This window comes from Carcharhinus amblyrhynchos, unplaced genomic scaffold (assembly GCF_965287045.1).
Source record: "Carcharhinus amblyrhynchos unplaced genomic scaffold, sCarAmb.v2.hapA scaffold_37, whole genome shotgun sequence".
Classification (NCBI taxonomy): domain Eukaryota; kingdom Metazoa; phylum Chordata; class Chondrichthyes; order Carcharhiniformes; family Carcharhinidae; genus Carcharhinus; species Carcharhinus amblyrhynchos.
In genome coordinates, this window is record NW_027649778.1 from 5,972,303 (window position 1) to 5,999,470 (window position 27,168).

Below are 27,168 nucleotides of genomic sequence, written 5' to 3' on the forward strand. Positions count from 1 at the left end.
CTGCATTCACGCACTAGTGTGCACCAGGACGCTGGGCTCTCACACTAGTGCGCACCAGTACTCTGGGCTCAGACAGAAGCTCATGTATCTCTCACACTCCAGTGTTCCCACTGTCTCCTATTTTGATGAAACAGGAATCAGCCAATTAAACAAATGATCAGAAATGGGGAAGTGGTTCTCCCCCATCATAAATGCTCAATGCACTGATTTCAATATTGCTCTGTATTTGTATGATTTAACAGTATGATTTACACACCTTTAACTGCCAGTACTGGAATTTGAGAATGGCCTCTCGCACATCATTGTACGATGTCGGGTGACTGTATATTAGGAAGCTTTAAGAACATTATTGGGCCCCCAACCGCTGTAGAACACCCACAACATCAAGGGGACAACATTAATAAAGATGTTTAAAGCATTGCAGATCTTCAAATTTTTAACCTCCCCGGTCCCCATGACATTAGTGTGTACATTACTGTGCATACATTCGAGTGCATGTATCCATGTACACTTCACAGCGTGTAGTTTAAACAGCGTATATTGAGTTGCTCTGTCCTCTTTTGTAGCTGACAAGTTTACAATGTGGGAGGAAAGTGTGCACTTGCGATATGGAATCTGCCCTGAGCTTCAGGAAACAAAGTGACAAATTCAACACCAAGTTGTGGGTCATATTGAAACCCTGTGTAACAGCGTCCCTAGCTCCAGCTTGCAATGAAGCGATGGTGATGGGACTGAGAGTCACACTGACAAGCCTCTCTCCAATCGAATATTCCGGGTGTGATTGATGAGATTTCTCTCTCACGGCTTCACTGATTTCTAATTCCTCACCGAGTGTCTCTCACATCCACGTTTTGCTGCTGTTTTACCTTCAATAAATTCAAAATGTAGTTTCCAATTCTGGTGAAATAAAACACTATTGCTGAGATGCTATTTGTGTCCTCCATAGTGAAGACTATGCGTGATTCCATCATCAGTTCCCAAGACAATTTCAATCCGGCCAATCCTCACTTTGTTAACTCTTTTATTGAAATATCAGCGGAAACTATGACTATCCGTCTTTATATTACTAACTTTCAGTCCTCAAACTTTTCCCCTCCTTGTTCATCCTTTTCTCAATAACAGAAACATAGAAACTAGAAACAGGAGGAGGGCATTCGGCCCTTCGAGCCTGCTGCACCATTCATGTTGATCAAGAGTAATCATCAAATGATAGCCTTTTGAAAGTCGAAATGAACCACAGCCACTGGTTTTCCTCGGTCAACTCAACCAATTACATCCTCAAAGAATTCCGATACATTCATCCAGCATGATTTCCCTTTCCTAAATCCATCCAGTCTTTGCTGTTCTTTATATTCTTTTCATTCTGTTAACTTGCCACCCATCTTTACACCATTATATGTTTCTTCTTTAAATCTGATGCTATCTTTAACTATTGTAGTTGACCACGGATGGTGGGCTATTCTGTTGGACTTTCTCTTTGTCAGTGTGTCTATTTTGTGCATCCTGAAATACCCCTTTAAATGTCTGCCACAGAACCTCTATTGGTTGATCCCTTAACCACATTTGGCAGTTCAATTTAGCTGGCTAGGCAACACTCCATTGGCTTTCCTAATGCTTGGTCTATCTGCATTCTAAATTTTTGTGACACGAGTACAAGAATGCCCAGATCTCTCTGTACTGCAGCGTTCTGTAGTCACTCCCCATCGAAATAATGTTCTGCCTTTCCATTCTTCCTGCCAACATGGACAAGCTCATATTCTGAACATTGCACTCCATTTGTCAATATTTGGACTGTTCACTTGTCCTCTCCATACTATTTGGCAGCCCATAAGCTCCTTGATGAGGTGATGGCTGAATGGTATTATCACTAGACTATTAATCCAGAGGTTCAGCTGATGCTCTTGGACACCTGGGTTCAAATCCTGCGGCTGCAGCTGGTGTGATTTGAATTCGATAAAAAATATCTGAAATTAAGAAGCTACTGATGACCATGAAACCATTGTCAGAAAAAACCATCTGGTTCACTAACATCCTACATATATGTCCACAGTAATATTAACTGAATGAATTAGGGAGTTGTCATTAACATTTGGGATGTGAAGAGGTTTTTGATTTGATTTTGTTATTGTCATGTGTATTGGTATACAGTGAAAAGCATTGTTTTTTGCGCATATTGCAGACAAGGCATACTGTTCATAGAGAAGGAAAGGAGGGAGTGAAGAATGTAGTGTTACAGTCTTAGTTAGGGTGTAGGAAAAGATCAATTTAGAGTCATTCAGAAGTCTTACAGCAGCAGGCAAGAAGCTGTTCCTGATTCAGTTGATACGTGACCTCAGACTTTTGTATCTTTTTCCCGATGGAAGAAAATGGAAGAGAGAATGTCCAATGATCGTGAGTTCACTGATTATGCTGGCTGCTTTTCCAAGGCAGTGGGAAGTGTAGACAGAGTCAATGGATGGGAGGCTGGTTTGCGTGATGGATTGGGCTACATTCACAACCCTTTGTTGTTTCTTGCAGTTTTGGACAGAGCAGGAGCCATACTGAGCTGTGATACAACCAGAAAGAATGCTTTCTATGGTGCATCTGTAAAAGTTGGTTAGAGTTGTAACAGACATGCCAGATTTTCTTAGTCTTCTGAGAAAGTAGTGGCGTTGGTGAGCTTTCTTAACAATAGTGTCGGCATGTGGGGACCAGGACAGGTTGTTAGTGATCTGAACATCTAAAAACATGAAGCTCTCGACCGTTTCTACTTCATCCCCGTTGTAGACAGGGGCATGTTCGTCTTTATGCTTCTTGAAGTCGATGACAATCTTCTTTGTTTTGTTGACATTGAGGAAGGGGTTATTGTCGTTGCATCGATTCACCAGATTGTCTATTGTCACTTCTGTGCTCGACAACACAGTAAATTTGCTCACTGACAAGTATCAGGAGATCATTGATCTGACTGTTGCGATTAAATAAACTAGACTGGGAATTGTGGTGAACAATCTGTACTGTTTTACTTTCCAGATGTCTTCAATGCCAAGTAAGTTCATCAATGAAACCAAGCGCATCTGCACCACCCAATGACAATAGCTTCTCCAAACAGCTCCTTTCTTTTGATCACAGTGAGAATTGGAATGAGTGCCCAATGGGGTTGGAAGCCTATTTGCATTTGCTGAACAAATACGGATTGTAACCGCCCCCAGAGCAGAATACAAGAGACAGAGCCCCGAGGAGACAAACATCCATCTCTGGAAGGAATCGAGAAGTCATGGAGTCCCTGAAACTCCTTGTGATCCTCCTCATCGTGCTCGGAGGTAAGTGATCAACTGGAGACCTCAGGGATGTGCTGGAGGAGTGTGGGTAATATCAAATGAAGCAACGCCCAAAAATTGGGCATGATTCAGAACAGATAAACTGTCAATGAGAAAGAAGGTTAATTGAAATGTGAATACCTGTCCTGGGAGTATTTGGTGGGGACAGTGTAGAGGGAGCTTTACTCTGTATCTAACCCCGTGCTGTACCTGTTATGGGAATGTTTGGTGGAGGACAGTGAAGAGGGAGCTTTACTCTGTATTTAACCCCCTGCTGTACCTGTTATGGGAATGTTTGGTGGGGGACAGTGAAGAGGGGGCTATACTCTGTATCTAACCCCGTGCTGAACCTGTGCTGGGAGTGTGTGATGGGGACTGTATAAAGGGAGCTTTACTCTGTATCTAACCCTGTGCTGAATCTGTGCTGGGAGTGTGTGATGGGGACTGTGTAGAGGGAGCTTTACTCTGTATCTAACCCTGTGCTGAATCTGTGCTGGGAGTGTGTGATGGGGACTGTGTAGAGGGAGCTTTACTCTGTATCTAACCCTGTGCTGAATCTGTCCTGGGAGAGTTTGATGAGGCATAGTGTTGAGAGACAGCTTTACCCTATACTGTACCCTGTGCTGTGCCTTACTTGGGATTGTTTGATGTTGGGATTGTGAAATTCTCTAACATAGGGAATGTTTGGCATGAATATTATTGATGGCTTTAAGGGAAAACTCGGTAAGTACATGAGGGAGAAAGGAATGGAAAGCTTTGCTGGTTGGTCTGGAAGAAGATGGATGGGAGGATGCTGGTGTGGAACAGACACAGCCATGGATTGTTGGGCTGAATGGCCTGTTTCTGAGACACAATTTCTGTTAAAATCATAAATATTCTTCTGCAGGTTGTTCTGGGTTTTGCAATCCGCGTGTTGTTAAATTGTCTTCCTGCTGGCTCTGATTCCGGGCTTTCTGATACAGTGATTTCTTCTGTTGTCCTCTTGTAGCAATGTGGATCCCTGCACCGAGCGCTGCCATTGAGCAGAATTTAAGGAACTTCAAACATTTTCTTGATTGCACCAAAACAAAGTTCAACATATGGCACTACCTTAACTATGGCTGTTATTGTAGACTCGGAGGGAAAGGCAACTAGTCAGTGGATGCAATTGACAGGTAAAATTAGAGCATTCCTGTGTAAAAAAACATTCTCCATGAAGCCAAGTTGTGAATGTTTGCGCTGGTTGAGAAACAGATTTATAATTTATAGCAAGTTACTGGGGGTAATTTATAGGGAGTTACTGGGGGTAATTTATAGAGAGTTACTGGAGAAATTTATGGGGCATCAGTAGGGGCAATTTTTAGGGGGTTACTGAAGTAACTTATAGATAGCTACTGGGGATAATTAAGAGGAGGTTAGTGGAGTAATTTACAAGATGTTACTGGGATAATTTATCGGAGGTTACTGAGGTAGTTTTTAGGGGGTTAATGGGGGTAATTTATTAAAAGCCTCTGATTATCCAATCTGTCTCATTCCCTGATAATTTTGTAGACCTCGTTCAGGTCTCCTCTCAGTCTCCATCTTTCCAGTTAAATGGATCCTCGTTTATTCAACCTCTCCTCATCATCAACACCCTTGAGACCAGGCAACATCCTGGTGAACCTTCTTTGTCCTCTCTCCCAAAGCTTCCATGTCCTTCCTTGTCATGTTTGTCTTGAGCTGGATGCGATGTTCTTTCACAAAATATCGGTTTGATGATGTCGATGCGAAGAATAATTGTCCATATTCATCGACTATTCACGATACCACCTCCCAGCTCCAAAAATCCCTCCTCCATGCTGCTATTGGTCCATTCTTGGGGTGCCCCACCTTTCCAAACCAATTGGAAGGTGAACAGACTCTTTGTCATCTGATTGGATGCTTTTTTGAGAAACGGTTTCTGCCTCCCACCCCCCACTTTATCCCCAATAAACAAATGTGTTGAAACAAAAGAGGAAAACCCCCATGCAGCAATGACCTTATTCCCTCAGTTTGAGGGAATGAGTTCATTGAGGATTAACCTTTTATTCCTGAAAACTCCAAGGGCAACCTGATCTGAGGCTGGGTTGGAATTATTCAGCCTCTGACTGAGTTTCAGTCTCGACAAGAGAAAACTTCAATCTGAAATGTTATCTTCTGTTTGTCCACATGTTTAGATGCTGCCAAGTGCACAATGACTGTTACGATGAAGCCAAGAAATTGGGGTGCCGTGTGAGTACTCCAATGTACAATTCTACCTGCAATAATGGAGTCCCCACGTGTGGTGAGTAAAAACCCAAATAAAATCCATTTCAACCCTGGGAATTTCCTCTGACTCCCTGTCCCCTCCCTTCCTCCAACAAGTCAACATCAGCAATGTACAACAGTAACTTTTATCTGATCCCATTAGAGTCATGAAACATCCAAAATTGGCTTCAGATGACCAAAAGCTTCGGTCAAAGAAGGTTTAAGGAATGTCTCAATCCAGGCGGAAAGGTGGAGCGAGGGAATTCCAAAGCTTGGGAGCGATTGAAATCAGGAATACACAAGGGATCAGAATTATTGGAGTACTGAGGTCGGGAAGGGTGATGGGGCTGGGGAAGATTGCAAAGATAGCGATGGGCACAGCCACTGAAGCATTGGGAACAAGATCTTAAAATCAAGAGGTCGCTTGGCCAGGCGCTATTGCAGATCGACGGGTTCAAACCTGCTCTGCTTTGCTCTAAGTTCACGGCTGATCTCATTGCGACCTTAACTCCACATTGCTGCCTGTCCCCATAACCAGGGGTCCCAGGCTCCACTGAAGCATTCTCTGTACTAACCACCCACTGAAGAAATAAATTTCTCCTCCTCTCCTTCTTCATGGAGAGACCCGTTACTCTGAAACTGTGTCATCTAGTTGCAGATGCCCCCAGGAGGGGAAACAGCCTCTCAGCATCTACCCCTGACAAGCCAGTACAGAATTTCATATGTTTCAGTAAGATCGCCTCTCACTCTTCTCAACTCTAATGAGTGTGGACACAACCTGCTCCAGCTTCTTTTCAGTGACAGATGTCAGGTGAATTGGCTGATAGCTTCGTTCTCACTCCTTGCTTAACTGGAAATGTTTACATTCTTCTGAGCCAAGATCATTTCTCACTCACTGCCGTGTTGATCTCATCTTTTATGAACAGGTCCACCCCATTTCCTTTTACTTTCTTCCTCTGCTTCCAAAATGTCAATTGCCTTTGAACATTCAGTTGCCAGCATGAGTCACTTTACAACTGCATCTCTGCAATGTTGATCAGATCGGACCCACTGATTTCTATCTGGGGGAACATTATCTGTCCCTGATGCTGTTGCCCTGTCCAAAACCCGGAGTCCAGCTCATTCACTCGAACACGCAGTTCCTCGAGCTGTAGATACTTCATGCAGATGTGGTTGCTGTGAATCAGATACCTGCCTTGCAATGAATTTTGTTTCACCAATTTAGGTTTCCAGTTAAGAAATATCACTCAGTAATGATTGTCATTATTAAGCTGTTTAATCAGTTCAGCTATAAAGTTTAAAGTTTACTTAGTAGTGTCACAAGTAGGCTTATATTGACACTGCAGTGAAGTTACTGTGAAACTCGCCCTGTTGCCACAGCTCTATTCGGGTACACTGAGGGAGAATTTAGAATGGCCAATGCACCTAACCAGCATGTCTTTTGGACTGTGGGAGGAAACTGGAGCTTTCGGAACAAACCTACGCAGACACAGGGAAGAACGTGCAGACTCCACACAGACAGTGACCCAAGCTAGAAATTGAACCATGGTCCCTGTGCTGTGAAGAGGCAGTGCTAACCATTGTGCCACCATGCTACAAATTTGCTGCAATTGTTATGAATAAAATAGTATTGATAGAATCCAAGCCAATTGGTGAAGTCAGAATGAAGGCACGTATAACCCCACTCTTACGCACGCAGTCACATGCTCACAGGCACTGGGATACAGTTCCTGAAGGTGCTGACTCTCACTGGGATACACAGACGGTTTGCTGCTTCTCCCTATGATGTGATTCTGGTCTGTTAATTTCAGCCAAAGAAATCACTGACTTTTGTTGCCCTATATATTATCAACCCCTGAACCATTATAGATTACCCACAACATTAAGGAACCTGCAGGAATAATGATTCCTGCAACATTGCAAATTCTCACATCTTCAAACTCATCCACAACATGAATGCGTGTACATTCGGGTGTATATCTGTACATGACAGTGCATATTTCACACTGTGTATATTTTGTTACTCTCCTTTCTTTTGCAGAGAATGATTTGACAGCAGAGCAAAAATCCTGTCAGAAGTTGTGTGACTGTGATGTCGCAGCTGCAATCTGCATCAAAAAGAATGAGAACACATTTAACAAAAAGTTTGTGGGCTATGACCGAAAGCAATGCAAGACCATCTGATAACTCCAGCCTGCAATGAAGCGATGGTGATGGGACTGGGAGTCACACTGACGAACGTCTCTCTAATTGAATATTCCGGATGTGATTGATGGGATTTCTCTCTCACCGTCTCACTGATTTCTAATTCTTCACCGAGTGTCTCTCATATCTACGTTTCGTTGCTGTTTTACCTTTTCATTTGTTTGAAATGTACTTTGCAATTCTGGTGAAATAAAACACACTGATTGAAGCATGCAATGCTGGGAGTTGTAGCGTTTGTTAATTACTGATACAAGAACCATTCTGGACGGTCAGGGTGCCGAGGAGAGATGAACAATTCCAGCAGGTGCAGGCAATTCCACTGAAGGCAGAGAGACAAAACAGAATCTGCAAAGATCGGAGAATGAGGAGCAATGTGGATCATCATCACCATTTCAATTCTCATAAACCCGCCCAAAAATACCCAGTCACGGTTTGTCCATCGAATTAACACATTCTCAGATGTCATTGTGAATTACACAGCACACACCTTTAGCTCTCTCCCACTCACACATACCTAAAGCTATAACGCAGCGAGATTAACACCTCCCCAAAAACCCACCAAACTATCCCGCGGTAAAGCTCCTTGCAGACAATGCCTCATCCGTGAGGGGATGTATTAGTTACTGAAGGTACAGATCCTCATTGGGGCCCACACAGACAAAGTGTTGAATCTCACGATCACTATCTTACAATTCCTGAAGGTGCTGACTCTTACCTGAATACAGTTCCTAACGGTGCTGACTCTCATCTGAATACAGTTCCTGACGGTGCTGGCTCTCACCGGGGGACAATTACTGAAAGTGCTGACGGTACTGATTAACCAGATTGCTGTTACCATCCTCTGACGCATTGGAGTCCCCCTTGTTTACCTGTGAGTCTGCAATGCAAGTTTTGGCAGGATATTTAACCATGTGGTGCATCACAGCTTATTCCAAAGTTGACAAAAAAGCAACATCCCTGCATATGTGTCCGAATTAATATTAACTCATTGAATTAGGGAGTTGTCATTAACATTTGGGATGTGAAGAGGTTTTTGATTTGATTTTGTTATTGTCATGTGTATTGGTACACAGTGAAAAGCGATGTTTTTGCGCATATTGCAGACAAGGCATACTGTTCCTAGAGAAGGAAAAGAGAGAGTGAAGAATGTAGTGTTACAGTCTTAGCTAGGGCGTAGAGAAAGATCAATTTAGAGCAGGGTAGCTTCATTCAAAAGTCTTACAGCAGCAGGCAAGAAGCTGTTCCTGACTCAGTTGACACGTGACCTCAGACCTTTGTATCTTTTTCCCGATGGAAGAAAATGGAAGAGAGAATGTCCAGTGTACGTGAGGTCACTGATTATGCTGGCTGCTTTTCCAAGGCAGCGGGAAGTGTAGACAGAGTCAATGGATGGGAGGCTGGCTTGCGTGATGGATTGGGCTACATTCACGACCCTTTGTTGTTTCTTGCAGTTTTGGACAGAGCAGGAGCCATACCGAGCTGTGATACAACCAGAAAGAATACTTTCTATGGTGCATCTGTAAAAGTTGGTTAGAGTTGTAACAGACATGCCAGATTTTCTTAGTCTTCTGAGAAAGTAGTGGCGTTGGTGAGCTTTCTTAACAATAGCGTTGGCATGGGGGGACCAGGACAGGTTATCAGTGATCTGAATATCTAAAAACCTGAAGCTCTCGACCATTTCTACTTCGTCCTCATTGTAGACAGGGGCATGTTCGTCTTTATGCTTCCTGAAGTTGATGACAATCATCTTTGTTTTGTTGACATTGAGAGAGGGGTTATTGTCTTGCACCGATTCACCTGATTCTCTTTGTCACTTCTGTGCTCGACAACACAGTAAATTTACTCACTGAGAAGTATCAGGAGATCATTGATCTGACTGTTGCGATTAAATAAACTAGACTGGGAATTGTGGTGAACAATCTGTACTGTTTTACTTTCCAGATATCTTCAATGCCAAGTAAGTTAGTCAATGAAACCAAGCGCATCTGCATCACCCAATGACAACAGCTTCTTCAAACAGCTCCTACCATGGATCACAGTGAGAATTGGAATGAGTGCCCGATGGGGTTGGAAGAATATTTGCATTTGCTGAACAAATACGGATTGTAACCGCCCCCAGAGCAGAATACAAGAGACAGAGCCCCGAGGAGACAATCATCCATCTCTGGAAGGAATCGAGAAGTCATGGAGTCCCCGAAACTCATTGTGATCCTCCTCATCGTGCTCGGAGGTAAGTGATCAACTGGAGACCTCAGGGATGTGCTGGAGGAGTGTGGATAATAGCAAAGGAAGCAACGTCCAAAAATTGGGCATGATTCAGCACAGATAAACTGTCAATGACAAAGAAGGTTAAAGGAAATGTGAATACCTGTCCTAGGAGAGTTTGATGGGGTCAGTGTAGAGGGCATTTTACTCTGTATCTAACGCCGTGTTGTACCTGTCCTGGGAGTGTTTGATGGGGACAGTGTCGAGGGAGTTTTCTCTGTATCTAACCCTGTGATGTATCTATCCTGGGAGTGTTTGATGGGGACAGTGTAGTGGGAGCTTTACTCTGTATCTAACCCCGTGCTGTACCTGTCCTGGGAGTGTTTGATGGGGACAGTGTAGAGGAAGCTTTACTCTGTATCTAATCCCATGCTGCACCTGTCCTGGGAGTGTTTGATGGGGGACAGTGTGGAGGGAGCTTTACTCTGTATCTAGCCCTATGCTGTACCTGTCCTGGGAGTGTTTGATGGGGACAGTGTAGAGGGAAATTTACTCTGTATCCAATCCCGTGCTGTACCTGTCCTGGGAGTGTTTGATTGGGGACAGTGTAGAGGGAGCTTTACTCTGTATCTACCTCTGTGCTGTACCTGTCCTGGGATTGTTTGATGGGGGACAGTTTAGAGGGAGCTTTACTCTGTATCCAATCCCATGCTGTACCTGTCCTGGGAGTGTTTGATGGGGGACAGCGTAGAGGGAGCTTTATTCTGTATCTAACCCTGTGCTGCACCTGTCCTGGGATTGTTTGATGGGGGACAGTATAGAGGGACCTTTACTCTGTATCTAACCCCATGCTGTACCAGTCCTGGCCATGTTTGGTGGGGACTGTGTAAAGGGAGCTTTATTCTGTATCTAACCCCATGCTGCACCAGTCCTGGGAGTGTTTGAAAGTAAAAAGTCTGACAACACCAGGTTTAGAGGGAGCTATACTCTGTATCTAACCCGTGCTGTACCTGTCCTGGGAATGTTTGATGGGGACTGTGTAGAGGGAGCTTTATCTTGTATCTAACCCCATGCCGTACCTGTCCTGGGAGTGTTTGATGGGGACAGTGTAAAAGGAGCTTTATTCTGTATCTAACCCCATGCTATACCTGTCCTGGGAGTGTTTGATGGGGACAGTGTGGAGGGAGATTTGCTCTGTATCGAACCCGTGCTGTACCTGTCCTGGGGAGTGTTTGATGGGGACAGTGTAGAGGGAGCTTTACTCTGTATCTAACCCTGTGCTGTACCTGTCCTGGGATTGTTTGATGTTGGGATTGTGAAATTCTCTAGCATAGGAAATGTTTGGTGTGAATATTATTGATGTCTTTAAGGGCAAGCTCGGTAACTACATGAGGGAGAAAGGAAGTGGAAAGCTTTGCTGGTTGGTTTAGATGAAGATGGATAGGAGGAGCCTGGTGTGGAACAGACACAGCCATGGATTGTTGGGCCGAATGGCCTGTTTCTGACAGAAAATTTCCGTTAAATTCAGAAATATACTTCTGCAGGTTGTTCTTGTTTTTGCAATCTGCGTGTTGTTAAATTGTCTTCCTGCTGGCTCTGATTCCAGGCTTTCTGATACAGTGATTTATTCTGTTGTCCTCTTGTAGCAATGTGGATCCCTGCACAGGACGCCTCCACTTTGCAGAAACTTTTATGGAATTTCAAACATATTCTTGATTGCACCAAAACGACATTCAAAATAGGGCACTTCGTTAACTATGGCTGTGCCTGTAGACTCGGAGGCAATGGGAAGCAGCCAGTGGATGCAATTGACAGGTAAAACAAGAGCACCCCTGTGTCAAAAAAAATACTCTCCATGAAGCCAAGATATGAATGTTTGTGCTGATTGAGAAACGGATTTATAATTTATAGGGAGTTATTGGGGGTAATTTATAGGGAGTTACTGGGGGTAATTTATAGGGAGTTACTGGGGATAATTTATAGGGAGTTACTGGGGGTAATTTATGGGGCATAGTGGGGGCAATTTTTAGGGGGTTACTGAAGTAATTTATAGATAGTTACTGGGGATAATAAAGAGGAGGTTAGTGGGGTAATTTACAAGATGTTACTGGGGTAATTTATAAGGAGTTACTGGGGGTAATTTACATCGAGTTACTAGGGGTAATTTATAAAAAGCCTCTGACTTTCCACTCTGTCTCTGCCCCTCATAATTTTGTAGACCTCGATCAGTTCTACCCTCAGTCTCCATCTTTCCAGTTAATTGGATCCTAGTTTATTCAACCTCTCCTCATCAACTCCCTGGAGACCAGGCAACATCCTGGTGAACCTTCTTTACCCTCTCTCCCAAAGCTTCCATGTCCTTCCTTGTCAGGTTTGTGTTGAGCTGGATGAGATGTTCTTTCACAAAATATCGGTTAGATGATGTAGATGTGAAGAATAATTGTCCATATTCATCGACTTTTCACGATACCATCTCCCAGCTCCAAACATCCCTCCTCCATGCTGCCATTGGTCCATTCTCGGGATGCACCACCTTTCCAGACCAATTGGAAAGTGAGCAGACTCTTTGTCATCTGACTGGATGCTTTTTTGAGAAACAGTTTCTCCCTCCCACCCCCCACTTTATCCCCAATAAACAAATGTGTTGAAACAAAAGAGGAAAACCCCCCTGCAGCAATGACCTTACTCCCTCAGTTCGAGGGAATGTGTTCCCTGAGGATTAACCTTTCATTCCTGAAAACTCCAAGGACAACCCGATCTGAGGCTGGGTTGGAATTATTCAGCCTCTGACTGAGTTTCAGTCTCACCAAGGGAAAACTTCAATCTGAAATGTTATCTCCTGTTTGTCCACCTCTTTAGATGCTGCCACGTGCACGATGAATGTTATGATGAAGCCATGAAAATGGGGTGCTTTGTGCGGTATGCACCGTACCGTTTTACCTGCAATTACGGAGTCCCCATGTGCGGTGAGTAAAAACCCAAATAAAATCAATTCCTTCCTGGGGAATTTCCCCTGACTCCCTGTCTCCTCCCTTCCCTCAACAGGTCAACATCAGAATATAAGAACATAAGAAATAGGAGCAGGAGTAGGCCATCTGGCCCTTCGAGCCTGCCCCGCCATTCAATAAGATCATGGCTGATCTGTCGTGGCTCAGTTCCACTTTCCCGCCCTCTCCCCATAACCCTTAATCCCCTCTCTTATCAAAAACCCATCAACCTGCTTCTTAAAAATATTTAGCGAGGCAGCCTCAGCAATGTACAACAGCAGCTTTTATCTGATCCCATTAGAGTCATGAAACATCTAAAGTCGGCTTCAGATGACCAAAAGTTTTGGTCAAAGAGGGTTTAAGGAATGTCTCAATCCAGGCGGAAAGGTGGAGGGAGGGAATTCCAAAGCTTGGGAGCGATTGAAATCAGGAATACACAAGGGAGCAGAATTAATGGAGTGCTGAGATCAGGAAGGCTGATGGGACTGGGGAAGATTGCAAAGATAGTGATGGGCATGGCCACAGAAGCATTGGAAACAAGATTTTAAAATCAAGAGTTCGCTTGACCAGGTGCCATCGCAGATTGACAGGTTCAAACCTGCTCTGCTTTGCTCTAAGTTCACGGCTGATCTCATTGCGATCTTAATTCCACATTGCTGCCTGTCCCCATAACCAGGGGTCCCAGGCTCCACTGATCCCTGGGGTGAAGCATTCTAAATGCTAACCACCCACTGAAGAAATAACTTTCTCCTCCTCTCCTTCTTCATGGAGAGTCCCTTTAGTTTGAAACTGTATCTTCTAGTTCCAGATCCCACCCCAGGAGGGGAAGCAGCCTTTCAGCATCTACCCCTGACAAGCCAGTACAGAATTTCATATGTTTCAGTAAGATCACCTCTCACTCTTCTCAACCGCAATGAGTATGGACACAACTGGCCAATATCTTCCTACTTCTGCTCTCTCTCCGTGCTTAACTAGAAGTGTTTACATTCTTCTGAGCCAAGATCATCTCTCGCTCACTGCCGTGTTGATCTCATCTTTTATGAACCGATCCACCCTATTTCCTTTTACTTTCTTCCTCTGCTTTCAAAATGTCAATTGGCTTTGAACATTCAGCAAGTTTGCGGCTGACACTAAGATGGCTGGACTTGCTGATAGTGATGAACAGTGTCGGACAATACAGCAGGATATAGATAGGCTGGTAAATTGGGCGGTGAAATGGCAGATGAAATTTAATCCAGATAAATGTGAGGTGATGCATTTTGGAAGAAATAATGTTGGGGGGAGTTATATAATAAATGGTAGGGTCATTCAGAGTACAGAAACACAGAGGGACCTAGGTGTGCAAGTTCACAAGTCCTTGAAGGTGGCAGCACAGGTGGAGAAGGTGGTGAAGAAGGCATATGGTATGCTTGCCTTTATAGGAAGGGGTATAGAGTATAAAAGCTGGCGACTAATGTTGCAGTTGTATCGAACGTTGGTTAGACCACATTTGGAGTACTGTGTCCAGTTCTGGTCGCCGCACTACCGGAAGGACGTGGAGGCCTTGGAGAGAGTGAAGAGGAGGTTTACTAGGATGCTAACAGGTATGGAGAGTCTCAGCTATGAGGAGAGATTGGGCAAATTGGGGTTGTTCTCCCTGGAAAGACAGAGAATGAGGGGAGACCTAATAGAAATCTATAAGATTATGAAGGGTATAGATAGAGTGAACAGTGGGAAGCTTTTTCGCAGGTTGGATGCGAAAATCACGAGGGGTCATGGGCTCAATGTGAGGGGCGAGGTATAATTCACATGTTAGAGGGATGTTTTTCACACAGAGGGTTGTGGGGGCCTGGAATGCACTACCAAGTAGGGTGGTGGAGGCAGACACGCTAGGGTTGTTTAAGACTTACCTAGATAAGCACATGAGCAGACTGGAGTTGGGGGGATACAAAAGCATGTTCTAGTTGAAGATCAAGAGCCTCAGGACGTTCCTGGGAATTAACAGATTCCTATCGGTCGTCCAACAAATTTTAAGACTCACTAATCTCTTACGTTGGAGCTATTGGAGATCTTCCACTAATGTCTGTGTAGGCTGTTGTCTGTTTATTGATGTCTCATTTTTACGTCCACAGGCGATTTGGTCCGCTTTCACTCAGACACGTAGTTCCTCGAGCTGTAGGTATTTCATTCAGACGTGAATCAGACACCTTGCCACACTTGGAAAACTGTGTACAGTTCTGGTCATTCTATTATAGAAAGGATATTACGAAATTAGAAAGAGTGCCAAAGAGATTTACTAGGATGCTGTCGGGATAGTTTCCTTGAACAGTATGTAACGGAACCTTTGAGGGAGCGAGCTATCTTAGATCTGGTACTGTGTAACGAGGCAGGTAGAATTAGGGATCTTCTTGTGAGGGGTCCTCTTGGGACGAGTGATCATAGTATGGTTGAATTTCTGATGCAGATTGAGGATGGGAAAGTAGGGTCCCGAACCTGTGTCCTCTGTTTGAACAGAGGGGAATATGATAAGATGAGGGCGGAATTGGCGAATGTAGATTGGGGGCGCAGATTGGTTGGTAGGATGGCTGAGGAACAGTGGAGGATTTTTAAGGGGATCTTTTTCAGTACTCAGCAGAAATATATTCTGATGGTAAAGAAGGACTGTAAGAGAAGAGATAACCAGCCGTGGTTATCGAAGGAAATAAAGGAGAGTATTAAATTAAAAGGTGATGCGTTCAGAGTGGCTAAAAATAGTGGGTGGTTAGAAGATTGGGAAAGATTTAAAAAACAACAAAGAATGACTAAGAAAGCGATAAAGAAAGGAAAGATAGAGTAAGCTAAACTAGCTCTAAATATAAAAAATGACAGTGAAAGTTTTTACAAATATATAAAGAAGAAGAGACTGGCTAGAGTGAATGTTGGACCCTTGGAGGACGAGAGGGGAGATTTAGTGGTGGGTAACAAGGACATGGCTGAGGCTTTAAATAAGTTTTTTGTATCGGTCTTCACGGAGGAGGACATAAATAGCTTGCCGAATGTTAAAGATAGAAGGATGGTAGGAGATGAGGTCCTTAATGCAATTAAGGTAGACAAGTCCCTGGGACCCAATGGAATGCATCCCAGGGTTCTGAAAGAAATGGCAGAGGTGATAGTGGATGCCTTAATAACTATTTATCAAAATTCGCTGGACTCTGGGGAAGTGCCGGAAGATTGGAAAACGGCTAATGTTATGCTGCTGTTTAAAAAAGGTAGCAGACAAAAGGCAGGGAATTATAGGCCGGTTAGTTTAACGTCCGTAGTTGGAAAAATGCTAGAATCCGTCATCAAAGAAGAAATAGCGAGACACCTAGAAAAGAACAGTTTGATCAAGCAGACACAGCACGGATTCGTGAAGGGGAAGTCGTGTTTGACGAATTTATTGGATTTCTATGAGGACGTGACTCGTGTGGTAGACAAAGGGGGACCAGTGGATGTGGTGTTTTTAGATTTCCAGAAGGCGTTTGATAAGGTGCCTCACAAGGTTAGGGTGCACGGAGTTGGGGGTAAGGTGTTAGCGTGGATAGAGGATTGGTTGTCTAATAGGAAGCAGACAGTTGGAATCAATGGGTGCTTTTCTGGTTGGCAGTTGGTGACTAGTGGAGTGCCGCAGGGATCGGTGCTGGGGCCTCAACTGTTTACCATTTACATAGACAATCTGGAGGAGGGGGCTGAGTGTAGGGTAACGAAATTTGCTGATGACACGTAGATGAGTGGAAAAGCAAATTGTGTGGAAGGCACGGAAAGTCTGCACAGAGATCTGGATAGGCTGAGTGAGTTGGCGAGGACCTGGCAGATGAAGTATAACGTTAGCAAATGTGAGGTCATCCACTTTGGTAGAAATAACAGTAGGAGGGATTATTATTTAAAGGGCGAAAAGCTACAGCATGCTATGGTGCAGAGGGACCTAGGGGTCCTTGTGCATGAATTGCAAAAACCCAGTCTGCAGGTGCAGCAAGTGATCAAGAAGGCAAATGGGATGCTGGCCTTTATAGCGAGGGGGATAGAATATAAAAGCAGGGAGGTCTTGCTGCAACTGTACAGGGTACTGGTGAGGCCACAGCTGGAGTACTGTGTGCAGTTTTGGTCACCGCATTTGCGAAAGGATATATTGGCCTTGGAGGGAGTGCAGAGAAGGTTCACTAGGCTGATACCGGAGATGAGGGGGTTAGCCTATGAGGAGAGATTGAATAGACTGGGTCTGTACTCGTTGGAGTTTAGAAGGCTGAGGGGGGATCTTATAGAGACATATAAGATAATGAAGAGGCTAGATAGGGTAGAGGTAGAGAGATTCTTCCTGCTTAGAAAGGATAGTAGAACTAGAGGGCACAGCCTCAAAATAGGGGGAGGGGGCAGTTTAGATCAGAATTGAGGAGGAACTTCTTCACTCAAAGGGTGGTGAGTCTCTGGAATTCTCTGCCCATTGAAGTGATGGAGGCTACCTCGCTGAATATATTTAAGTCATGGGTAGATAGGTTTCTGGTAGACAAGGGAATTAAGGGTTATAGGGAGAAAGCGGGAAAGTGGAACTGATCCACTTCAGATCAGCAATGACGGGGCAGGCTCGAAGGGTTAGATGGCCTACTCCTGCTCCTATTTCTTATGTTCTTATGCTTCTGGGTCTTGATGGTTTAAGTTATAAGTGGAGACTTGATAGACTGGGACTTTTTTCTCTGGAGTGTAGAAGGCTGAGGGGTAATTTTATAGAGGTCTATAAAATAATCAGGGGCGCAGATCAGCTAGATAGTCAATATCTTTTCTCAAACGTAGGGGAGTCTAAATCTAGAGGGCACAGGTTGAAGGTGAGAGGGGAGAGATATCAAAGCAATTCTGAGGGGCAATTTTTTTCTTACACAGGGTGTTGAGTGTCTGGAACAAGCTGCAGAGATAGTAGTAGAAGCGGATACAATTTTGTCTCTAAAAAGCATTTAGACAGTTACATGTGTAAAATGGGTATGGAGGGATATGGGCCAAAAGGGGGCAATTAGGACTAGCTTCTAGCTTTTAAAAAACAAGTGGGGTATGGACAAGTTGGGCCAAAGTTCCTGTTCCCATGCCGTAAACCTCTATGACTCTATGACCTCTTTTGCAGTGTATTTTGTTAATTAATTTAGGTTCCCAGTTTAGAATTGTCACTCAGTAATGATTTGCAGTTGTTAAGCTGTTAATCAGTTAAGCTCTCAAGTTTAAAGTTTTTTATTAGTGTCACAAGTAGGTTTACATTGCAATGAAGTTACTGTGAAAATCCCGCTCATTGCCTCACTCCGGCGCCTGTTTGGGTGACACCGAGGGAGAATTTAGCACGGCCAATGCACCCTAACCAGCACATCTTTCGGGGATTGTGGGAGGAAACAGGAGCACCCGGAAGAAACACATACAAATAAGGCGAGAATGTGCAGACTCCACAGACAGTGGCGCAAGCTGGGAATTGAACCATGGTCCCTGTGCTGTGAAGCAGCGGCACTTACCACTGCGCCACCGTGCCACAAATTAACTGAATAAAATAGAATTGAAAGAATCCAAGCCAGCTGGTGAAGTCAGAACCAAGACAAATATGACCCCACTCTTACGCACGCACTCACGCGTTCACACACACTGGGATACAGTTCCTGAAGGTGCTGACTCTCACTGGGATACAGTTCCTGAAGGTGCTGACTCTCACTGGGATACAGTTCCTGAAGGTGCTGACTCTCACTGGGATACAGTTCCTGAAGGTGCTGACTCTCACTGGGATACAGTTCCTGAAGGTGCTGACTCTCACTGGGATACAGTTCCTGAAGGTGCTGATTCTCACTGGGATGTACAGATGGTTTGCTGCTTCTCACTGTGATGTGATTCTGATCTGTTTATTTCACCTGTAGGAATCACCATGTTAGGGAACTTCCCATGACATTTATTACCCCATATATCTGGAAGCCTCAATAACATTATCGATCCCTCAACCATTATGGATCACCCACAACATTAAGGGACCTGCAAGAATAATGATTGCTGCAGCATTGCAAATTCTCACATCTTTAAACTCCCCCACAGCATGGGTGTATACATTAATATGTGTACATTCGGGTGTACGTCTTTACATGATAGTGCATATTTCACACTGTATATTTGGTAACTCTCCTTTCTTTTGCAGACAATGACTTGACAGCAAAGCAAAAATGCCCTAGGAAGTTGTGTGACTGTGATGTTACAGCTGCGATATGCTTTAAAGACAATGAGAACATCTTCAACCGAAAGTTTGTGAAACATAACCGAAATCATTGCAGGACCATCTGATAACTCCAGCTTGCAATGAGACGATGGTGATGGGACTGAGAGTCACACTGACAAGCGTCTCTCCAATTGAATATTCCGGGTGTGATTGATGGGATTTCTCTCTCACCGTCTCACTGATTTCTAATTCCTCACCGAATGTCTCTCATATCGACGTTTTGTTGCTGTTTTACCTTTTAATTTATTTGAAATGTACTTTGCAATTCTGGTGAAATAAAACACACTGATTGAAGCATGCAATGCTGGGAGTTGCAGCGTTTGTTAATTACTGATACAGGAACCATTCTGGACGGTCAGGGAGCCGAGGGGAGATGAACAATTCCAGCAGGTGTAGGCAATTCCACTGAAGGCAGAGAGACAAAACAGAATGTGCAAAGATCGGAGAATGAGGAGCACCATTTCAATTCACATAAACCCGCCCAAAAATACGCAGTCACGGTCTGTCCATCGAATTGACACATTCTCAGATGTCATTGTGAGTTCCACAGCACACACGTTCAGCTCTCTCCCACTCACACGCACCTAAAGCTATAACGCAGCGAGATTAACACCTCCCCCAAAACCCACCAGACTATCCCGCAGTAAAGTTCCTTTCAGACAATATTTCTCACACATTCCTCATCTATGAGGGAATTACTGGGAGTATTAATTACTGAAGGTACAGATTCTCATTGGGGTCAACTTGACAAAGTGCTGACTCTCACTGGGATACAGTTCCTGAAGGTGGCATCTGGATCATCAAATTAATATTTTGCGAAAGAACATCGCATCCCACTCAAGGCAAACATGACAAGGAAGGACATGGAAGCTCTGGGAGAGACGGCAAAGAAGGTTCACCACGATGTTGCCTGGTCTCGAGGGTGTTGACGATGAGAAGTTGAATAAACTAGGATCCACTTAACTAGAAAGATGGAGACTGAGGGGAGACCTGATAGAGATCTACAAAATTACAAGGGGCAGAGACAGAGTGGATAGTCAGGCGCTTTTAATAAATTACCCCTGTAACCCCCCATAAATTACCCCAGTAACTATCTATAAAATACCCCAGTAACTCCCTGAAAATTACCCACATTAACACCCTACAAAATTTCTTCCATAAGTCCCTATAAAAATTTTCCAGGAACTCCCTATAAATTAACTTTAGTAACAACCTATAAAAGTTCTCCAATAACTCCCAATAAAATGTCACCAGTAAAATGTCACTATAAATTACCCCCAGTAAGTCCCTATAAATTAACCCCAGTAACTGCCTGTAAATTACCCCCAGTAACTCCCTATAAATTACTCCCAGTAACTGCCTGTAAATTACCCCCAGTAACTCCCTATAAATTACCCCCAGTAACTCGCTATAAATTACTCCCCAGTAACTTCCTATAAATTTCTCCCAGTAACTCCCTATAAATTACCCCCATTAACTCCTGATCAATTACCCCCAGTAACTCCCTATAAATTACCAACAGTAACTCATATAAAATACCCCCAGTAAATCCCTATAAATTACCCCCAGTAACTCCCTATAAATTATCCCCAGTAACTCGCTATACAATTTCTCCAGTAACTCCTCCAAACCAGTGCCTCACCTGTTAACCACCTCTATGGGACGCCTGATGAGCCAATGGTGCCACTGGGATGGAATGGCCAATCAGGGCACTGAATGATGAACCAGTCAGGAGAGAGAAAAGTTTGCCCTTGCCGGGGTGGGGGGGGGGAGGGATGTTTCTTTTTGAGGGGTTGGGGGGGGGGTCCCAGTGTATCCACTGCAGGAGATTCTGATTGGGAGGGTGCAGCCCAGCCAGACAGGGGCTTGAATGGGGTTTGCTGACACATAAGGGGTGGGTGAAAGGGGAGGGGGTGCGGAGCACAAGCTGTGTCTAAATTGGCTTTGACCTTACCACAGTGATCACACTTTAAAAATCTTTCATTATTGAAGCAGTTACTCTGCCTGTAGGCAGTGGGAAGGTTTGCAAATGCAAATTAGAGAAACATATGTTCTTGTAGACAAACATGCTAATTTGCTCCTTTTGTCATATAAATTTACTTTGTGGGATTTGGGAGGATAGCAATGATCATAAAATGTTTGTTCCAGCAGAGAAAAAAATCAGTGCTCCTCCCAATCTTCCAATTTTCTACTTTAAAGCTGCTTTAACAGTATTTTGCACCCTTGCAAAGTGTTAGGAACATTATATCCACTGTGTGGAATCATTGCTTATAATTTGTGCTGACTACTAATGATTTGCATATGACACTGGACTACTGAGTGAATTTGTTTTTGTCATTGAAAGAACATATGAGGTAATGTGTTTTGGAAGGTCTAAAATATATAGGAAATATACAGTAAATGGCAGAACCCTTAAGAGTATTGACAGGCAGAGATCTGGGTGCACAGGTACACAGGTCACTGAAAGTGGCAGGTGGAGAAGCTCGTCAAGAAGGCATACGGCACGCTTGCCTTCATTGGCCGGGGTATTGAGTATAAAAATTGGCAAGTCATGTCGCAGTTTTATAGAACCTTAGTTTGGTGCTGATTCTGACTGGGATACAGTTCCTGACGGTACTGACTCTCAGCTGGATATAGTTCCTGAAGGTGCTGACTCTCACTGGGATACAATTCCTGAAGGTGCTGACTCTCACTGGGATACAGTTCCTGAAGGTGCTGACTCTCACTGGGATACAGTTCCTGAAGGTACTGACTCTCACTGGGATACAGTTCCTGAAGGTACTGACTCTCACTGGGGGTCAGTTCCTCAAGGTGCTGTCTCTCACTGGAATAAAGTTCCTCAAGGTGCTGACTCTCACTGGGAGGGCAATTGCTTAAAGTGCTGACAATACTGTTTAACCAGATGGCTGTTACCAGCCTCTGACACACTGGAGTCCCTCTTCTTTATCTGTGAGTCTGCAATGCAAGATTTAGAAGGATATTTAACCATGTGGTGCATCACAGCTTATTCCAAAGTTGACATAAAGCAACATCCCTGCATTTATTTTTGCAGTCATATTAACTCAGTGAATTCGGGAGTTGTCATTCACGGTTGGGATCTGAAGAGATTTTTGATTTGATTTTGTTATTGTCGCGTGTATTAGTATACAGTGAAAAGCATTGTTTCTTATGCAGTATGCAGACAAGGCATAACACTCATAGAGAAGGAAAAGAGAGTGTAGAATGTAGTGTTACAGTCATAGCTAGGGTGTAGAGAAAGACCAACTTAATACAGGGTAGCTTCATTCAAAAGTCTGACAGCAGCAGGCGAGAAGCTGTTCTTGAGTCAGTTAGTACGTGACCTCAGAATTTTGTACCTTTTTCCTGATGGAAGAAGCTGGAAGAGAAAATGTCCAGGGTGAGGTGAGGTCACTGATTATGCTGGCTGCTTTGCCGAGGCAGCGGGAAGTGTAGACAGAGTCAATGGATGGGAGGCTGGTTTGTGTGATGGATTGGGCTACATTCACGGCCCTTTGTTGTTTCTTGCAGTTTTGGGCAGAGCAGGAGCCATACCGAGCTGTGATACAACCAGAAAGAATTCTTCCTATGGTGCATCTGTAAAAGTTGGTGAGAGTCGTCGTGGACATTCCAAATTTTCTGAGACCTCTGACAAAATAGAGGCGTTGGTGGATTCTCTTAACTATCGTGTCAGCATGGGAGGACCAGGACAGATTGTCGTTGATCTGAACAACTAAAATCTTGCAGCTCTCAACCTCGTTGATGTAGACAGGGGCATTTTCTTGTTTACGCTTCCTGAAGTCGATGACAGTCTGCTTTGTTTTGTTGACATTGAGGGAGAGGTTATTGTCATTGCACGGGTTCACCAGATTCTCAATCTCATTTGTTTACTCGACAACCTGGTCAATAAATTTGCTCACTGATGAGTATCAGGAGATCATTGATCTGACTGTTGTGATTTAATAAATTAGACTGGGAATTGTGGTGAACAATCTGTACACTTTTACTTTCCAGATATCTTCAATGCCAAGTAACTTGGTCAATGAAACCAAGTGCATTGACACCACCCAATGATAAAGCTTCTTCAAACATCTCCCTCCTTGGATCATGGTGAGAATTGGAATGAATGCCCAATGGGGTTGGAAGCCTACCTGCATTTGCTAAGCAAATATGGGTTGTAACCGCCCCTGGAGCAGAATAAAAGAGACAGAGTCCCGAGGAGACAAACATCCATCTGTGGACAGAATCGAGAAGTCATGGAGTCCCCGAAACTCCTTGTGATCCTCCTCATCGTGTTTGAAGGTAAGTGATCAACCGGAGACCTCAAGGATGTGCAGGAGGAGTGCGGTAATATCAAATGAAGGAACACCCAAAAACTGGGCATGATTTAGAACAGATAAACTGTCAATGACAAAGAAGGTAAAAGGAAATGTGAATATCTGTCCTGGGAATGTTTGATGGGGACTGTGTAGAAGGAGCTTTATCCTGTATCTAACCCTGTGCCATACCTGTCCTGGGAGTGTTTGATGGGGGATAGTGTAGAGGAAGCTTTACTCTGTGTCTAAACCCATGCCATACCTGTCCTGGCAGTGTTTGATGGGGACAGTGCTGAGGGAGCTTTACTCTGTATCTAATCCCATTCTGCACCTGTCCTGGGAGAGTTTGATGTTGAGATTGTGAAATTCTCTAACATAGGGAATGCTCAGTGTGAATATTATTGGTGTCTTTAAGTGGGAGCTCGGTAAGAGGGAGTAAGGAATGGAAAGCTTTGCTGGTTGGGTCGGATGAAGATTGATGGGAGGAGCCTGGTGTGGGACAGACACAGCCATGGATTGTTGGGCTGAATGGCCTGTTTCTGAGACACATTTTCCGTTAAATTCACAAATATTCTTCTGCAGGTTGTTCTGGGTTTTGCAATCCACATGTCGTTAAATTGTCTTCCTGCTGGCTCTGATTCCGGGCTTTCTGACACAGTGATTTATTCTGTTGTCCTCTTGTAGCAATGTGGATCCCCGCACAGGATGCCCCCATTGACCGGGGAAGTTTAATGAACTTCATAAGTGTTCTTGATTGCACCAAAACAAAGTTCAATAAAAGGCACCTCCTTCACAATGGCTGTTTCTGTGGACTCAGAGGGAATGGCAGCCAGCCAGTGGATGCAATTGACAGGTAAAATGAGAGCATTCCTGTGTGAAAAAAACATTCTCCATGAAGCCAAAATGTGAGTGTTTGCGCTGATTGAGAAACAGCAATGTCTTGCTGTGGGGCAAAGCAGAGTGAAGACATTCGTTAGAAAGACAGAACTTGCTTCTGTGTAATCCTTCCCACTGCCTCACTTCCGCACCCCCTCCCCTTTAACCCACGCCTTATGTGTCAGCAAACCCTATTCAAGCCCCTCTCTGGCTGTGGTGCACCCTCTCAATCAGAATCTCCTGCAGTGGATACATTGGGACCCCCCCCCACCACTCCAACAAGAAACATTTCCCCCGGCAAGGTCAAACTTTTCTCTCTCCTGATTGGTTCACCATTCAGTGCCCTGATTGGCCATTCCAACCCAGTGGCACCATTGGCTCATCAGGCATCCCATAGAGGTGGTTAACAGGTGAGGCACTGGTTTGGAGGAGTTACTGGAGAAATTGTATAGCGAGTTACTGGGGGTAATTTACAGGGAGTTACTGGGAGTAATTTATTTGGAGTTACTGAGAGTAATTTATAGGGAGTTACTGGAGAAATTGTATAGCGAGTTACTGGGGGTAATTTACAGGGAGTTACTGGGAGTAATTTATAGGGAGTTACTTAAGAAATTTTATCGTGAGTTACTGGGGGTAACTTTACAGGGAGTTTGTGGAGAAATTTTATACAGAGAGAATGTGGGTTATTTTCAGGAAGTTAGTGGGGTATTTTGTAGATAGCTACGGGGGGAATTTATAGCAAGTTACTGGGGCATTTGTAGGGGGTTACTGGGGATAATCTATAAAAAGCCTCTGACTTTCCACTCTGTCTCTGCCCCTCATAATTTTGTAGACCTCGATCAGTTCTACCCTCAGTCTCCATCTTTCCAGTTAAATGGATCCTAGTTTATTCAACCTCTCCTCATCGTCAACACCCTGGAAACCAGGCAACATCCTGGTGAACCTTCTTTGCCCTCTCTCCCAAAGCTTCCATGTCCTTCCTTGTCATGTTTGTCTTGAGTTGGATGTGATGTTCTTTCACAAAATATCGGTTTGATGAAGTAGATGCAAAGAATAATTGTCCATATTCATCGACTATTCATGATACCAACTCCTGGCTCCAAACATCCCTCCTCCATGCTGCCATTGGTCCATTCTCGGGGTGCCCCACCTTTCCAGACCAATTGGAAAGTGAACAGACTCTTTGTCATCTGATTGGATGCTTTTTTTGAGAAACAGTTTCTCCCTCGCACCCCCCACTTTAATAAATAAATGTCTTGAGACAGAAGAGGAAAACCCCCCTGCAGCAATGACCTTATTCCCTCAGTTCAAGGGAATGTGTTCCCTGAGGATTAACCTTTCATTCCTGAAAACTCCAAGGACAACCTGATCTGAGGCTGGGATGGAATTATTCAGCCTCTGACTGAGTTTCAGTCTCACCAAGGGAAAACTTCAATCTGAAATGTTATCTCCTGTTTGTCCACCTGTTTAGATGGTGCCAAGTGCACGATAACTGTTCCGATGAAGCCAGGAAAATGGGGAGCTTTGTGAAGATCGCACCGTACCATTTTCACTGCAATAAAGGAATCCCCAAGTCAAGTGAGTAAAAACCCAAATAAAATCTATTCCGTCATTGGAAATTTCCTGTAACTACTTGTCCCCTCCCTCCCCTCAACAGGTCAACATCAGCAATGTAAAGTAACAGCTTTTATCTGATCCCATTGGAGTCATGAAACATCTAAAGTCGGCTTCAGATGATCAAAAGCTTTGGTTAAAGAGGGTTTAAGGAATGTCTCAATCCAGACGGAAAGGTAGAGAGAGGGAATTCCAGATCTTGGGAGCAATTGAAATCAGGAATACACAAGGGAGCAGAACTGGTGGAGTTCTGAGATCAAGAAGGGTGATGGGGTTGGGGAAGATTGCAAAGATAGCGATGAGCACGGCCACAGAAGCATTGGAAACAAGATTTTAAAATCAAATTCCCTTGGCCAGGCGCCATTGCAGGTCGATGAGTTCAAACCTGCTCTGGTTTGCTTTAAGTTCATGGCCAATCTCATTGCGACCTTAACTTCACGTTGCTGCCTGTCCCCGTAACCAGGGGTCCCAGACTCCACTGCTCCCTGGTGTGAAGCATTCTAAATACTTACCACCCACTGAAGAAATAACTTTCTCCTCCTCTCCTTCTCCATGGAGAGACCCTTTACTTTGAAACTGTGTCATCTAGTTCCAGATCACCCCCAGGAGGGGAAACAGCCTCTCAGCATCTACCCCTGACAAGCCAGTACAGAATTTCATACGTTTCAGTAAGATCACCTCTCACTCTTCTCAACTCCAATGAGTATGGACACAATCTGCTCCAGCTTCTTTTCAGTGACAGATGTCAGGTGAACTGGCCGATAGCTTCCTACTTTAGCTCTCTCTCCGTGCTTAACTAGAAGTGTTTACGTTCTTCTCAGCCAAGATCATTTCTCAGTCACTGCCGTGTTGATCTCCTCTTTTATCAACAGATCCACCCCATTTCCTTTTACTTTGTTCCTCTGCTTCCAAAATGTCAATTGCCTTTGAACATTCAGTTGTCAGCCTGAGTCACTTTACAACTGCATCTTTGCAATGTTGATCAGATCAGACCCACTGATTTCTATCTGGGGGAACATTATCTGTCCCTGATGCTGTTGCCCTGAAAAAAACCCGGAGTCCAGCTCATTCACTCGAACACGCAGTTCCTTGAGCTGTAGATACTTCATGCAGATGTGGTTGCTGTGAATCAGATACCTGCCTTGCAATGTATTTTGTTTCACCAATTTAGGTTTCCAGTTAAGAAATATCACTCAGTATGA

General features: G+C 44.1%; 3 protein-coding genes across 3 annotated transcripts in view; all 3 read left to right on the plus strand.

Annotated features, from left to right (window-relative positions):
- The first annotated feature begins 3,218 nt into the window (after positions 1-3,218).
- LOC145362131 (basic phospholipase A2 notexin-like) lies at positions 3,219-9,746 on the plus strand. Its single transcript, XM_080218189.1, is given in 6 exon segments — positions 3,219-3,299; positions 4,285-4,450; positions 5,471-5,577; positions 7,582-7,688; positions 8,504-8,554; positions 9,687-9,746. Coding segments are annotated over 6 exon segments (537 nt in total). The 5' UTR covers positions 3,219-3,253.
- Positions 9,747-9,929: 183 nt separating this feature from the next.
- LOC145362133 (basic phospholipase A2 PA-9C-like) lies at positions 9,930-19,228 on the plus strand. The gene is made up of 4 exons (XM_080218190.1): positions 9,930-9,975; positions 11,597-11,765; positions 12,810-12,916; positions 19,086-19,228. Exons 1-4 carry the CDS (start codon positions 9,930-9,932, stop codon positions 19,226-19,228), a joined length of 465 nt encoding a protein of 154 aa, XP_080074316.1.
- A 4,188-nt stretch (positions 19,229-23,416) lies between these two features.
- Positions 23,417-27,168, plus strand: part of LOC145362134 (basic phospholipase A2 4-like) — a 36,496-nt gene continuing 32,744 nt past the window's right edge. Inside the window, exons 1-2 of the mRNA XM_080218191.1 lie at positions 23,417-23,462; positions 24,161-24,329. Coding sequence (XP_080074317.1) covers positions 23,417-23,462; positions 24,161-24,329 — 215 coding nt within the window. The remainder of the gene's footprint in view (positions 23,463-24,160; positions 24,330-27,168) is intronic.

Coding starts and splice junctions, on each gene's coding strand:
- LOC145362133 (XM_080218190.1), top strand. CDS start 9,930: ATGGAGTCCCCGAAACTCATTGTGATCCTCCTCATCGTGCTCGGAG. Junction 11,766..12,809: donor CCAGTGGATGCAATTGACAG/GTAAAACAAGAG, acceptor CCACCTCTTTAG/ATGCTGCCACGTGCACGATG. Junction 12,917..19,085: donor TTACGGAGTCCCCATGTGCG/GTGAGTAAAAAC, acceptor TTTCTTTTGCAG/ACAATGACTTGACAGCAAAG.